The sequence below is a fragment of the Protopterus annectens genome, chromosome 14.part0 (genome assembly GCF_019279795.1).
Source record: "Protopterus annectens isolate FY-2018-M chromosome 14.part0, PAN1.0, whole genome shotgun sequence".
Taxonomy (NCBI): domain Eukaryota; kingdom Metazoa; phylum Chordata; order Ceratodontiformes; family Protopteridae; genus Protopterus; species Protopterus annectens.
In genome coordinates this window covers 156,478,589-156,495,609 of record NC_056748.1, presented here as the reverse complement: position 1 = coordinate 156,495,609, position 17,021 = coordinate 156,478,589, and the positions used below count along the sequence as shown (strand labels likewise).

Sequence of the window (17,021 nt, the reverse complement as noted above, 5' to 3'; positions counted from 1 at the left end):
AATGGCATCTGACCACTACTCATTCAAGACAGGAGGCCACAAGCATAGAAAAAAGCTCAGGGCATAAGTGGCAGTCCTGTCAGGCAGACATATACAGACATTTACATGCAAGGATGAAAGCACATAGCCTTTCAGTAACACTGCTGGAAACTGTGGCTTGGTTAATAAAATACCTGAGGGGCCTGTGGAAATCAAAGAGTTACTTATGGGTTAACACTAGCCCATTGGTGAGGGGGTGCATGGCATTTCTGTATGACACTGGCAAACCAGTATAAGCCCTGGCCTTGAAACCAAACTGCCAGCCAGTGTTGGGAAGAAAGGAAGGGTGTTGATAAGGTAGTATTCCTTACTTCTAGTTCAACAGCTCCCCATGTGGACAGTGGAGGAACTGCAGAGACCATTACATATGAATAGTGTGTATGGGGTGTGTATATGTATCTTGCTGTCTTACTATGGGTATAGGATAAGACATTGAACCCTGAGCTAACCTGTTGGCACAAAGCTTTGCATTCATTCTTGCAAGAACAAATGAGATATCCAAGTAAGTTAAGGAAATGCATTCCAGAGTCCCATTATGATGGTGTTCCCCCTAACTGGCTTCACTCTCAAGCCTATCACGAGGAATGAATGGATACTGAGGTGGATATGTGAAGTGGACCAACATCAAATGATAAATTGTGTGCAAAAAAAAAAAAAAGATAGCATCCATTTTAAACACATAATGTACGTGCAGACGTCAGACCCCACTGCTTAAGTTAAGGTACCCCATGCTTGTACTACAGTTGATGGTGAAATCATTGGATACAGATCAGCTTGCCTATTCATTAGCCCTAAATACATGATTTTTTTCTTTTTTAAAGCTGACACTGTGAATAATATTTTTAATTAAACAAAGATTGATCACTCATATTAACTTTTAGACCATAAAAATGACCCTACCAGTAATTAATGCAGAACAGAGAAGTGTAGCAATGACAAAGCTTAATGGAAATTTGTACCACTGCAGGTAATGTTGCTTTTTTTTTTTTTTTTACTAAAATGTACTCATATGTGCTTCCAGTTAAAGATGAAGTAAACCAGCTAAATACAAGACAAACTTATAGTAAATAGCAAGTTTTTATTGATTAATATCAGAAGAACATGATCTCAAACTACTTTAATTTAAATCATTATGAGATCTTTGTAGGCACCCTCTGTTTTCTGACACACACTGAAGAAAATCTTATGTCAAAATGCATATTTTTTTTATTTATAGCTAGTAGATAAAGCAGTTCATTTTCTGTTTTTTTTTTCTAATGGTAGATACACATTATGTTTTTCTGATTTGTGACAGGGTGCAGGGTAGAAGCCCAACCTTGTGAGCGCAGAACCCTTGAAACAGTAAAGGAATTCAAAGGAAATCACATATGTTGGAAAGGCTCCAAGAGCTACAATGCACCCTATACATCACTGTGCCCCTTTTATAGGTAAGCTAATTATATTTTCTCACTGTATGCATGGCTAATAACCTTTTCCATTTCCCCATTTTAAGCTTTTTTAAAGTAAATTTTTATCAGTTTAATATATTTACAATATGTACACAGAAAGGAAGAAATTCACTATCACATACTGTGATACAGTGTTAGGAATACATTGAACCTTCAAGTAATCTTATATAATTAACATATTAAGGATCTTTGTATTTCAATAGCAACATTTCAAGGCTATCCCAGCCACTAAAAGTCTTAGTATGATTTATTGATCTTATGCTGATCACTTCTTTTTTTTCAGTTTTACATAGTATTGCTATTAAATGTAAAAATTGTTTGAACGTAGGAATTGAATTTGATTTCCATTTTTTTGTAATAACTTTGTAGCAACTGCCAACAGACTCCAAAATGTTTTTTGTTGTTTTGCTTTTACAGATACAGGAAGTGGAACATCCGTTAGTATTATTGATCTAGTTAAAGAACAATTATCAGACCATAACCCCTTAAAAACATGCATATCTTTCCACTATTATTTTCATTTTTCACAATCTGTAAACGTGCATCCAATCAGCTTTTACACCTTTACCACATCTCCAACAAACTGAAGAAGTCATTTTAGTAAACATAAAGATTTTATAGGGAGCAACAAACATTCTATGTATATATTTCCACATAACAAACTTTACAGTATAACCAACAAACTCCAAAAGACTTCACAAAGTTGAACCAAGAACACAAAAAGATGCCAGAGTTGTATTTTATTTTACTAAAGAGTTGTATTCTGACAGGGAGAACTGAGATTTCTGGTGTCTTTTTTGTGTTCTTGGTTTGACTTTACAGTATAAGCTTGAAGAAATTTGATTAAGTATTATTCTTACCATAATGAGTCACTTAATCCACTACTATCTAGAAAATTCCAGAATTGTGCACCAAAATTATTATTTATAATTAACATATATAACTTAGACAAGCTTCCCTTGTATTTCAATTTACCTTTGATGATAGCATTAATTTATTCATATAATGGGGGGATAGTGTTCTGTTCCTCTTCACTCATGTTATCTACAAATTCATTTAATTTCTTACTGATGGATACTATTAACTGGTTATCAGATTCACCCAACTTATAATCTTTCATTAAATTTTCTGATGACTTAGCTTTTGCTTTTTGAAAGCAATCAGACCATAATACTAATATATTCATTTTTAGTAAATTAATTGTAGCATTGCTCTAAGTTTCCTTAACTCTAGAAGTCTGTGCAATGGGAAAGCACAAAAATTTCCATCATGATATTAATGAAGTTTTAAAAACATAGCTCTTAACTGTTATAAGAATTTATTTTATTTATGCAGAGTCTAAAGATTAAAATGAACTTCCTTGTAAGCTAAACTTAGCCAGATGAAAAGATTGTTATATATTTCTAATTTTTCATAGTTGATACAGTTATAAGAATTTAGTATAATCTGCTCCTGAAAGGTTTTCTATTGACTATAAGTGTCAGTTGAGCCTATGCAGGGTATAACAAAGTTACAATTTGCAGCAAGAGAATAAGATTCTACATCTTGGAAGCTAATGTCGCCATACTCCCATAATCTTACAAGATTTCTATAAGTAATTCTCAACTTTTTAGAATACCATAAGAATGAAGTTAACATTTTCCATTTTCTTTAAATTTTTTTTGTCAGGTATTAAAACTGCTGAGAGTCAGCTATATGTGTTTGTAATCTTGGGTGATATAATTATTTTAATAAGTACTGACCTAGCCTCAAAGTAAAAAAACAAAGCATTCCATTTTTTAATAAGAAGTAACACTTCTTCAATTAGTTTTTCAAATTTATTACAAGTAATTTTACTCACATCTTGATAGATTTGTATTCCAAAATATTTTAGCTCTTTTCCTTCCCGATTATTTATTCATACCTATCTTTAAACGTACTGTCTAGTAATTGATTTAACACTAACATTTTAGTTTTTTTATTATATTTCAGCAGTGATACTTCTTGAAACTTTTCAATTTCCTCATCTGTTTCTTTGATTGAATAATTTAAATCCCCTATACTTAGTAAAATATAATCTGCAAAAAATTGTATTTTAGATTGTCAATCCTTGTTAATTGAGATTTCTTCAATTTTTCATGCTTCATGTACTATTAGCTAAGGGTTCAATAACTAATGCAAATAGTAGAGGAGATAAGGGACATCCTTGGTTTGTGGTTTTGAGCAATGGAAGATCCAGTTTTAACATATACGTTGGAGTCTCTGTACAGGTATTTTAATACAGCAATAAATTGTGCTGGAAATGCAAACACTTCCAGTCTACCGAATCAAAAGTTGTCTTGATATCTAAGCCAATTAAGGGTGATTTCTTGTTCATCCCTTTTTCTGAATCTAAGATAGTTACTATCCTTTTTATATTATCATACACTATTCTATTGGCTATAAATCCCGTTTGATCTTTATTAATTCATTTATCTACAATAACTCTTATTCTTGTAGTGAAGATGGAAATGAATATTTTATAGTCTACATTTAATAATGAAATCAGGCTATATGAGGAAACTAACTTATTAGCCTTTCCTTGTTTAAGTATAGGCGATGAGGGAGGATTTATTTTGTCACTTTGAATTATCCTGAAAATGTCACTCCACAACTCTAAAATATTTAATGGAAGCAGACTATGTAATTCCTTACTTAAACCATATAACCCTGGAGCTTTACCATTTCCCCCTTTTTAAAGCTTCTTTAAATTCTGTTAGAGTAATTGGCTTATTCAACAGAGATATTTGTTGTTCATTAAGTTTATTAATAACATTTTTATTTAAATACTTCTCAATTTTGTAATCATCACAATTATTATTTTTATCTTTATTAAGATCCTCATGGAATTGTTTTAAAAATAATAAGCATTTTCTCCTTGTTTGAAGTAAACTTATTAGTGTGAGGATTTTGGATATTATTGATTTGTACCTTTTTGCTTAACATCTTACTTGTATTAGCTAATTGTGTAGATCTGTTGAAGTCATCGCTTATCTGTACAATTTTATTTTTTTTCCCTAAATCTATCTCTACTTTATCTATTTAAACTGTTTGATTGATATTTTGACATTAATCTTTAATGACAGTATTATCTAATTTCATTGTTTGTTATTTAAACCTCACTTTGTACATTTTATCTTGTATTTCTAGCAACTGTTTATTCCACTCTTTCATTTTATTACTAGCCAATTGTCAAGACCAAGAATCAACCACAAACTTGAAAGTAAAGAACCAGTCCAGTTTCCAGTCCACAACCAAAGTTCCATTTATTGAGCGCTTTCATCAGTAACTATCAGCTGACTTCTTCAGAATACAAAGCCAGGCTGACAAAGTGTCATATATACATCCAACAAAATCATGTGATATTCACACCCAATCATCATTTAAAACCATATATATATATATATATATATATATATATATATATATATATATACAGCATAAAAATATATGTTAATAAATATAGGACTCATACACATAAAACCTTACAAATCTCAAACCCCTTAAATAAAAAGAATGAGATAAAAATATCGACAAACAATGAAAAATTATGTACCTTAAAAAAAAAATTTTTGTTAACTATTGTCCAATCCATGAATGCATTCTCAAAAACTACTCAAACTTACACTCTCATTTAGGCCAGGAAAATTTGTGGCATTTAGGTGTTTAAGATAGATAATTTTTCATTGTTTGTCCATATTTTTATCTTTTTCTTTTTATTTAAGGGGTTTTAGATTTGTAAAGTTGTATGTGTATGAGTCCTATATTTATTAACATATATTTTTTTGGTATATATGGTTTTAAATGATGATTAGATGTGAATATCACATGATTTGTTGGATGTATATATGACAGTTTGTCTTTGTATTCTGAAGAAGTTAGTTGATAGTTACTGATGAAAGCGCTCAATAAACGGAACTTTGGTTGTGGATTGGAGACTGGACTGGTTCTTTACTAGCCAATCTTCCCATTCTGTCTTTAATATGCAATTTTAAGGAATCCCATAATATGATTATTACAAATCTGACCATCATCATTCAAAGATAAAAAAAAAAATCTTGATTTGATCCTTAAGGTAACTCTTAAAATCTTTTAATTTCATCATATATACTAGAATTCAAGAAATAATTTGAAATTTCCTTATATCCATTATACTTAAAGCATTATAAACAGATGAAGGACAAAGAATCATTTTAAAATAATGCACCTTATCAACTAAATCTGTTGAGGCATAAATGCTATCAGTTCTAGTATTGTGTCCCATACACATAAGAATAATGAGTGAAGAACAATGACTTATCTTCTGCTTTTACTAGTAAATCAACTACATTGTTATTACTAATCCATCCATTTATTGCTTTAGCCAATGGTAGAACTTTAGCTTTGTTCTTTTGTTCACTTGTATCTTTTATACTACCTGCTAAAATTAATCTACCCTTCTCATGATGTTATAGTAAGTTTAAGTGATCTTTATCCACTCTTGCACCTAATCCAGGGATCCAGAAAAATTAGTGTATAGAGCCGCCAATTATATTTCATTATTACAAATGTATACATTCCTTTGGGAACATTAATGAACTCCATGACCTTAGGCATCACAGTAGATTTTCACCAAAGTATAGCAGTCTGGCTACTCTTTTTGTTAAAAGAAGCAGATGATAACATTTTTTAACCTAAGTTATTTAAATATTGTATATCATAATCTATCAAGCGAGTCTCTTGCAAAAATGTAATGTCTCCTCTGTTTAATTTTAGCTATCTCACTAATGATTTCCTTTTGTTGCTATTATTTAATCCATTTAAATTAATATATAATAGATTAAAACTATCCATACTGTCTATTTAAAATATTTATTTTAAAAGATAATATGACACATTTGTCCACTATATTAATTTAGTCATATAAGACTCTATTGCATTCTTCCAGCACTATCTTAACATTCCACACTTGTAATTCTTCCTTTCTACAAACTAAACTACTAAAACTTGTAAATAACAGAAACAAGTCTACAACTGTAACTGTAGATATTACTAATAAAATAGAACCTATCATAGATACCAAAGTTTCTAGTTTACCCATAGACTAGACAAGCTACTATACTATCCCTCTGCTTACCAATATTTAAAATTCATCAAAAAACTAGCCGCAAGCTACAGTGACTTAAAAATGATATATATAAATTAAAAATAATGAGACTATTAATTTAGTTATATATTTTAAAATTTAAAGCTATCCCCATTACTGCACAAAAGTTTAGTAATCCTCTTTTATTAAACACAAATATTAAATAATCCAGCAGTGTACTATTTACCTATTTATGTGATAGTAGTATAAATTATCCATTAAATATTCCTAAATTGTTCGCTCATTTATTATTATAACTAAATCCGTAAATAAATAAGTAGAACACAGTGAGACCTGAAGAGATAAATATATCTGTAAACTTAAAAGTGACAGGTGATCTTATCTTACAAAACTATTATACAAAAGGGAAATTAATGCACATATTTATTTATCATGCTAAAAGATATGTACAGATTACATAGATGTAACACAAACTGTGAATTAATTTTAAAATACAAGTGTCTATTATCTTAAAATTTTGTAACACTCTTAATATGATAAATATCAAAATATTTAAAAATGTTTTAGCTTATTAAACTAATTCATAAAAATATGTAGATTACAAACATCAAAGAGAATGCCTTGCTATTTCCATGGAGGAAAATATCTTGCAGTCTATACTGTATTCAGAACTCATAATGTGCTTAATTCAAATCCCATTCTCCCTTCCCAGGCTCAAGCATATTGAAAAATCTACTTTACTGTCTATCAAAATGGATGCACAGATTCAGCAATATAACACTCAAATTTCAGCTCTGAATTTCAAGTGGGAGGGTGGCCTAATGGTTAAGGTGTTTGCCTTACAAACACAAGGTGCAGGGTTTGAGTCTCACAAGGAATAATTGGCTAGGCTTAAAATGACCCATAAGGGCAGTTAGCCTAGTACTAATCTATTTCTATTTCTATTTCTAAGTAGTCTTAGTGAATCTAATAGCATACAGCTTCAAAGTTCATTTGAACAAGCTTCAAATTTCAGCTTTCTGGATAGTTTCAAATATTTTATATGATTTTCTATGTAAATTTTATGATATTTTGTACATTCACATTTCTGCTATATGCAGGTATATGTAATACAGGTCTGTATTATAAGAAGTGTTTTTAAATATATTCTTTCTGTCTTATTTGCCCACTAATATTCTACCGTATTCTGTGTAACTTGTATTTGTAAAATCTGAAAAGCGATATTTAATCATCAGCTCTCTGTTAGAGATTACAGTTTGTGCATATATTTCTTAATTTACTCAGACTGCTCTTTTTTACTAAGCTTACATAGTAGATATTTCATTCCTTATGCATTTGCATATTATTCATATGATGTTTACTTTTCTTATTAATTCTAGTATTACAAGCAATCTTGACTGTAATTAAAATAATTCCTGCTTAATTTGAATATGTGTTTTAGCCATTGTGAACTGCTGCTCTGATCTAAGCTTCACATCCTGACATTTGAATTTAACTACAGTATGTAAAAATTACAACTCATAGCAGCTACTAATTTCTTCTGTAAGTTTCTCATTATTTTTCATTCTGTTAAACTGTTCTAATCAGTAACAAACATATGTCTTTACTTCTTTCCATTAATATGCACAGTTAGAATTAACAGCATAAAATACTAACATTCAGCAAAATGTAAACAAATTATGTAGCAGCAACAACTTCATAGGTTCATAGGTTCATAGGTTGGTACTAGGCTATCAGCCCTAGGGCCTCTACAAGCCTAGCCATAACAATTCCCTGGCTACTTCTTCCCACTTTATTTACTTTCCTGGACCCCTGTCTAGCAGGGCGACTGACATGATCCCTGGGGTGAATTTCCTTTCTCCCATCCAATCGTCAAGGTTCCTCTTGAAGAGGTCCAAAGAGGCACTCTGCTTGACATGTATGGGCAATCTATTCCAGAGTCTGAGGAGTCTCTGGGTCAGGAACCTATCCCTCCAGCATGTTTTGTTTATTGTGATGACAAGGTTTAGATCCCTGGAGCATGTAGCTCTGAGGGATTGGGATTTCTTTAAGTGTAGCATGTCCAACAGCTCTGGGTTTGACATGGCCTTGTATGTTAAGCAGAGATTGCCTCTGAGAAGGCGATATGTGACAGAGTATAGCTGGAGTTTTAAGGTGGTCAGCGTAGGGCATCTGCTTTAGGCCTGTGATTCTTTTAGTGAGGTATTTCTGAGGCCTTTCCAGTTGTTGCAGATGTCTTGAGAGGTACATACCAAATGGGGCGTTGTATTCTATAATGGGTCTAATGAGGGATGAGTACAGTGGGACAATGACCTCCTTTTTTCTGGATGAAAAGCCCTTCGTGATGAGGTGTGCCACATAGAAGAATTTCCTGACTGTTGTGGCGATGTGGTTATCGAAGGTGAGACCACTGTCCACCTGTGTCCCTAAGTCTCTTATCACACTTTCTGTGTTTAGTGTACTGCCACCTATATGGTAATTCATGGATACATGTTTTTCCCAAAGGGATAACAATACATTTCTTGGCATTGAGCTTGAGCCCATGGCTCTGGCACCAAGCATCTGTTTCTGTAAGGCCCTTTTGTAGAGTATCCACATCATTTGGGGATTCAATAATGGCTCCCAGTTTGCAGTCATCTGCAAACTTTGTTAGCCAGAGTCCCTTAGTGTTGACCTGTACTTCAGAGAAGTAGATGCCAAACAAGAGTGGCCCCAGGACTGAACCCTGAGGTACTCCACTTGTCACTTGTCTGGAGCTGGATTTGGAGTCAGCTACTTTTACAGTGTGGGTTCTATCAGTAAGCCATTTAGCAACCCATTGGGTGATATAGGGATTAATACCCAACTTAGTAAGTTTATCTATGATTCCAGAGTGGGGGATGGTGTCAAAGGCCTTGGCAAGGTCTAGATAGGCTGTGTGGACCACCTTACCCTTGTCCATGGCTCTGGAGACTGATTCAAAGAAGTCAATCAGGTTCAGGAGACAAGATCGGCCCTTCACAAACCCAAACTGGGTGGGGTCCAGTGTTTGAAGGTTGCCAATGTCTTTGTTTACTCAATGTAAAACATGACTATAGCTTTTGTTTTACCAGTTCTTCACTTCTAAATAACTATTTAAAAAATGTTATTTTGAGTAGATTTATCACATATGTACTTGAAAAAAGTTCCTTCCTGTTTTTGCAGACAGCAGTGATTAACTTTGGCCTAGAATTTCTCCTCATAGCTCAAAAAGCAAGTCAAAAGCAAGGCAAGCAAGAATCAAGCATTTCCACACAAAAGAAACATTCTTTTTTTTCTCATGATCTTTTAACTGTCAATCGCTTCATAAATGACCTGTTACACAGGAAGAAAGAAACCAAACTCAACAGCACTTTTAACACTTCTAATTATCATATTACTGACATTCAGTTAACCCAACAATGCACATACTAAACAAAGTTAAATAAATAAAATGCAATTCTTAATTTACATTCTACTGCTTACAGGAAGTATTTGTTTAACATTTAGAAATACATTTATAAGTTTTCTTCTTCTTCTTCTTCTTTCGGCTTTTCCCGGTTAGGGGTCGCTACAGCGGATCACCTCAACGCTTATGATTGGCAGTGGAGTTTTACGGTGTCGAGTTGCCAGCCCGGCACCCAACCTTCCACTGAAGGCACACACATACACACACTCACACCTAGGCCAATTTGGAGTGTCCAATCCATTGCATGTCTTTGGGATGTGGGAGGAAACTGGAGCACCCAGAGGAAACCCACACAACCACAGGGAGGACATGCAGACTCCGCACAGAAGGCACCCCAGCCAAGGATCGAACTGGAGAACCTCTTGCTGTGAGGCAACAGTGCTAACCACTGCACCACCGTGGCAGCCTTAAATACATTTATAAGTCTAGTTAAATAAAATGTATTGTCTTCCACTGTAAATATAGTAAAAATGTAAAACTAACAAGTTGTATACCTTATCATGAAAAATGCTTTAGCTTAAAATATAAACACATAGTTACAAATATTTTGAAACTTAAAGTCCAGTACAAACCTGTTACTTAAAGGATAAATCTATTGTTTTAGAAAATAAAAGTCCTGCAATTAAAGAATAAAAGTCACTTGTTTTTAAGCTTTTTAATTTTAGAAGCAGTTTTCCAGAAATTTAGCTCACTCTGTCTCTTGAGGGATATACTGTTCCAATCCATTTCTTCAGTATTATCAAATATTTTATTTTTGTTAACAAAAGTGGAAGTCTCCTCCAGTGTGTCAAATATTTTAGTTCCTTCAGAAAGAAATAATTTGATATTTGCAGGAAACACCAAAGTGGTTTTAATATTGTTATTTTTAAGTTCTTTAATCAGTGGTAAGCAGGATTGTCTTTTACTCATTACTTTTCTGGAATACTCATTGTGAAGCCTGACTACATGTTCTCCTATTGAAATGGGTGGGCCAGACCATGCTGTTTTTTAATGTTTGATATTTTTCTAAGCTGGACATAAACGTAACTATAATTGAAAATGGTGGTGAGTTTTACTTCTTTGAATGTCCTCTCAGGGATTGGTGTACCCTTTCAATTCCAAAATATAATGTTTCAGGTAGATTTCATGTTTTATATTGCCAGGTTGTTAAGAATTAATTATATTGTCTCCCTCATACTTTTCAGATAGACCATAAATTATAATGTTATTTTATCTCAGTCTGTTTTCTAAATCATCGACTTTATCTATGAGCCAGTTATTTTGTTTTAAAAGAAATTTAGTCTGTACTCACCTTCAGATAGTCTCCTTTCATGATCATTTTAAAATTCTTCTGCACTGTTGATTTTTGCAATGTGCTGTTTCATAAGAATTTCTAAATGTTCTATCATCTTTCTGGACTCTTCTTTGAAACTTTCTAGTTTGGTATCCAGGTTGTCCATTTAAGTAATACATCCTGCATACCAGATATTAGTAACTGGATGTCATTTTTAACAAAGGAATGAATCCTGAGTAACATTTCTTCAGTCACTCATGTTAAAGTCCCTTATGTCTTATCCAAGCTGTTGAAATTCTGACAGGGAAATTACATCTTTTGAAGAACATGAAGTTAAAAATCTTTTCTCTGACTATTAGTGAATAAAATTAACTAACTAGTATCACCACACTTTAATTATTTGATTATATTGTCTGTCAGTGAAATGTTTTCAGTCACAGAGCTTTCACCAGTCTCTTCCCTCAGTTAGCCATCTTGGCCACACCCTCCCAATTTTAAGCTTGTTTTTTTCATGTCACATTCTTTTCTACCTGCAATTGTGGATAATCATCATGGCTGAAACCTTATTTCTTTCACTTGATGTCATATTCTCTACAGAAAGGATCCAACAATGTGGCAATAAGTAAGTAAAATTCCAATAACAACTGGTAATTTAGTAATAAATAATTGCAGTATTCCATTGCTTATGCATGCAAGCATCAGTTATGTAAAAGCTTACTGTGACACTTGTACTCTGTGAGTAATACAGACAGCAGCTTGCTTGGTTACAGTATCCAGTGTCAGACAACAACACCACCCTACTGCAGATTTTTATGTTCACTTGTAAGCCTGTAAAGGAAACATACTGCATTGATACAATCATTTCCCATCCCTTTGTATTGCCTGGAGCTCTTGTTCAACATGACCAGAATGTACTTCAACACTAAACATGCATGATTGTTACTGCATGAATCTGTGCTGGTTCCAGTTATGAAGGCTGGAATGATGTGTGGATTATCTGTCATTTCCTCTTCCTGTTCTATGACAAGTGTAAACTAACAAACATGGCAGAAACTGTTTCTGTCAGATTCCAAGTGCACTTTATTGTATTTTGTCACTCATTATCCCTGTTTAGTTTGTGTATTTCCTACCCCCAGGACCCTTACCCATAGCTAGTTCTACAATGGTAGTAAAGCTTATGCAAGTGTTTGTTTCACTTATGCCATTTGTCCTTTATGTAAGGTAAGTCAGCCTCCTCTGCTTTATCTTATATTTTTCTCAGGCGTAAAAAAATGGCTGTCATAATTGCCCCCAACTTCCAGTGACAGTGTGTGCATTTCACCTTCATTTTGGTTCAAGAGACTTTTAGTTGAAAATACTGAAGACTTTTGCAGATAGTATGGAAAAACTGTCAAACTGCCAAAGCCCAAGTGCATATTAGGTTGGCAGTCATAGCACTATAACTTTGGTGATCAACAACATGTTTTATTAAGAAGTAGCAATAAAGATTTCTTCAGAACTTTTAACAAATATTTATGCCTTTATTTTTAAAGCCAAAGGACAGAATGTTTTCTTTGCAGCCCAAACAGGGTATTTTGTATTTGCCTGTATACAAGCCTTCACAACTTTATATGAAAGTTTACATTTTAGAATTTTTAATTTTTGATGATTTTTCTCAGTTTTCAATCACACTCCAGACTTAACAGTGTACCTCAAAAATGTGATGAATGCCATTTTTAGATATACACTAATTTGCTTTGTACCCTGAAAGCTGATTTCACCTAATGGAGGGATTCAGAAAATTATCACCATAACACTACTATGGCACTACTAGTTAGTTCTAGAAGCACTACAGTAGTAAAAAAATTCAGAGATATGAAATAGTTGCATTGAGGAAAAACACATTATCGACTCATTTATGTGTCTCTGAATCAAACACTTAATACAGTTCAACTACTTTAGTGTTTCCTCATTGGAGGCACCTACAGACACACTCTGGTACATGTACACATCCACAGAGACACCAGGGCAGTCTCTCTCACACACACACACACACACACACACACACACACACAAACACACACACACACACACACACACAAACACACCCCTCAGACTTCACGTTTGGGAGGCAGGCTAATTCATTCGGAACAGTTTGGTCATGTACAACAACTCAGACTTTGCTCATTTCTGTAATATTTTGTGACATTGGAATATATATATATATATATATATATATATATATATATATATATATATATATATATATATATGTATATATGGAGTGGGGGAGCAAAGCCCACTCATACACATTGGTGGGTTAGGGAGACTGACTCCGCTCCAAAAATGTCAGGGTTCTACCACTTTAAAGCTTTAAAGGTAGCAGTTTTGAAGAGTTCTCCTACTGGATGAAATTGCTTCCTTCCAAACCTGAAGCTAAATTTCACACTGTAAAAAAAAAAAAAAATATATATATATATATATACATATATATATATATATATATATATATATATATGTATGTATGTATATATATCCCTGATTGTTTATTACATTTATCGCAATTCTTCAGATAAGATCTTAAACTGATGTTCTAGCTTCCCGTACTGCTATCAGTTTACCCAGATTTGAAAGATTAACAAAAACGGTATAACCTGAACTTACTCTCTTATTTCTCTCTGTACTAAAATTTTAATTTGCACATTGAACTGCATCATTTCTCTTTCTAAGTTCTGTCCTGGCCAGTACCATCCTCTTTACTGACTCATTATCTATCTCTCTCTCTCTGTCTTTCTTCCCTTCTTTCTGTTTGTTTCCTTGCCAGGGTAGAACACTGATCACATTGACCAATTTCAGGCCCAGTCTGGGTGCTTAAAGAGACAAACAGTAGTGACAGTAACATCGGATCATTGTGAAATTATACAAACTGACGTTGAGGATACATTAAATGTGATCCAAAGTAGAAGTGATGGCTATGTGCAGTAATTACAAGTTTTAGTATTTCTCCACCAACTCCCACTTATATGCAATAATTATAATTTTGCACTTTACGTATAATGATTACTTGAACTGCGGTGGTGGTGCTGCAGTAGCGTTGTCGCCTCACAGTTAGACGTTGCTCGTTCGATTCTCAGAGTGTCTTCTGTGTGGCGACATGCGTGAATGGGCGTTCCTTCTTTGAAGGTTGTGCGTTAGGCCTGGCAAGCCAGCACGTCAAAATCTACTGCCAGTCATTAGCAGGCCGGAGTTCCGCTGTGGTGACCCCTAACCGGGAAAAGCCGAAAGAAACACACTTATAATGATTACTTGTACAACTCTGTCTTCATTTTATACTTTAGATTATTGTCCACTGGAAGAACATTCTATGGAGTTTTGTTTATTATCTCTCTGCTTTTTTATTGTAACACCAAGTTGGTCTGAAAAAGGTCGGTTAGATGCAGTGCTGTGCACTGGATAACAGATGTAAATCAGTGAATCAACCACTCAGTCAATTGCTTTATCTCACAGCACTTGTTGATAGAGAGAAACCAAATAACTTTATTTGGTCTTGGAAATCCATGCTTATTTCCTCTTCAAATGAGAGAAAAAGAGGGAGAGAGAGAGAGAGAGAGACAGACAGACTAAATTCAGAATGTTGGGTTATGAAAACATTGAAGTCTGTTGAATTTATTTATTTATTTATTTGACACTTGTTTACTGGGAAAGTCCAACTGGGCAATAAAGAACCCATTTTCAGTGGAGGCCCAGGGAGAAAAGCTTTACAAAACAAAAATAGTTTAAACATTAACAAAATGTATTTATTACATTTGTTTAGCGGGTAATGTCCATCTGGGCCAGAAGCCCATTTTCAGTAGAGACCCAGGGAGAAAAGCTCCTGACATTCAGTAGAGAATCCAACAAATACTAACAAATATAACAATAATAATGATGTTTGATAAAAACAGTGTATATGTCTAAAGTAAACAATTAGTTATGGTACATACATGAAATACAGTTTCATAACAATGTGCTTGACCATACAATTGTAAATAGGAGGCGTATTTTATCAGTGCCAAGAATGCTAACATCCAAGCTAGGTAAGCTTGCTTAGGATTTAAGACCACTCTAGCTTCTAATAGGAGAAAAGTAGGCAAGTTGTTAGTTATGAGCAGATAAACAGTAGTTATGGGGTTGTGTTAGGAGAAGGAGCAGAAATGTAAGATATGGATGGGGTGTAGTTGTAATAAGACATATAATTGGGAAGTGGGTAGGCTTAACCAGGAGTATGGCAGGAGCAGAGACATACTCCTAGTTAAGCCTACCCATCAATTGCTTGATCTCACAGCACTTGTAAAATTTAAACAAAAAAGATAATTGTAATAGTATAAACATAAGTATTCACTTGACAGTATCTAAACAAATCACATTATCAGTAGCACAAATATAACAAAAAGATTAACTGCATAGTATAGTTACAGTATTTTACATGTAGTGACAGTGCTACTCATGGCATAATTTATTGGAGTAGTTATAAGAAAAATTTGAAGTAATAGAGAAGGTAGTTTGAAAAGTAAAATAAGCAAAGGGTGTAGTAGTAGAACCATTGAAGAACAGAAGTAGAATAAGAGAAAAAATATATATTACATTGTTGTGAAATAAAACATTACAGATAATGCAAGGGGTTGCAATCACAGGTATTAGGGAGATGACATCCAGCCCGCCCCTCCCCCAAGAGTCTCAGTAGCCAAATTCAGCATTTGCTGTATCACTGAAAAAGACATACTGTACTATAAACCATAGTGTAAGTACAGAGTTAGTATTACTGTAAAACGTATTGTAAGCATGGAGTTAGTATTACTGTAAAATGTAGTGTAATCATGGAGTTAGTATTACTGCAAAATGTAGTACAAGTATGGAGTTAGTATTACTGTAAAATGTAGTGTAAGCATAGAGTTAATATTACTGTAAAATGTAATGTAAGTATGACGTTAGTATTACTGTAAAATGTTTAAGCATGGAGTTAGTATTACTGTAAAATGTAGTGTAAGTATGGAGTAAGTATTACTGTAAAACATACTGTAAGTATGGAGTTAGTATTACTGTAAAATGTGGTGTAAGCATAGAGTTAGTATTATTGTAAAATGTAGTGTAAGTATGGAATTAGTATTATTGTAAACTGTAGTGTAAGTATGGAATTAGTATTACTGTAAAACTTAGTGTAAGTATGGAGTTAGTATTACTGTAAAATGTAGTATAAGTATGGAGTAAGTATTACTGTAAAACATAGTGTAAGTATGGAGTTAGTATTACTGTAAAATGTAGTGTAAGCATAGAGTTAGTATTACTGTAAAATGTAGTGTAAGTATGGAGTTTGTATGCTGTAAAACGTAGTGTAATTATGGAATTAGTATTACTGTAAAATGTAATGTAAGTATGAAGTTAATATTACTGTAAAACATAGAGTAAGCATGGATGTAGTGTATGTATGGAGTTAGTATTACTGTGAAATGTGGTGTAAATATAAAGTTAGTATTACTGTAAAACATATTGTAAGTATGGAGTTAGTATACTGTAAAATGTGGTGTAAGTATGGAGTTAGTATACTGTAAAATGTGGTGTAAGTATGGAGTTAGTATTACTGTAAAACATAGTGTAAGTATGGAATTAGTATTACTGTAAAACTTAGTGTAAGTATGGAGTTAGTATTACTGTAAAACTTAGTGTAAGTATGGA

The 17,021-nt window shown here is 33.3% G+C and overlaps 1 protein-coding gene across 2 annotated transcripts in view; it reads left to right on the top strand.

Annotated features, from left to right (window-relative positions):
• VWA2 (von Willebrand factor A domain containing 2) overlaps positions 1-17,021 on the top strand; it is a 1,170,846-nt gene that overhangs the window by 986,427 nt on the left and 167,398 nt on the right. For both annotated transcript variants that reach the window (XM_044055935.1, XM_044055934.1), the window contains one exon: positions 1,334-1,466. In XM_044055935.1, the coding sequence (XP_043911870.1) occupies positions 1,334-1,466 (133 nt within the window). The remainder of the gene's footprint in view (positions 1-1,333; positions 1,467-17,021) is intronic.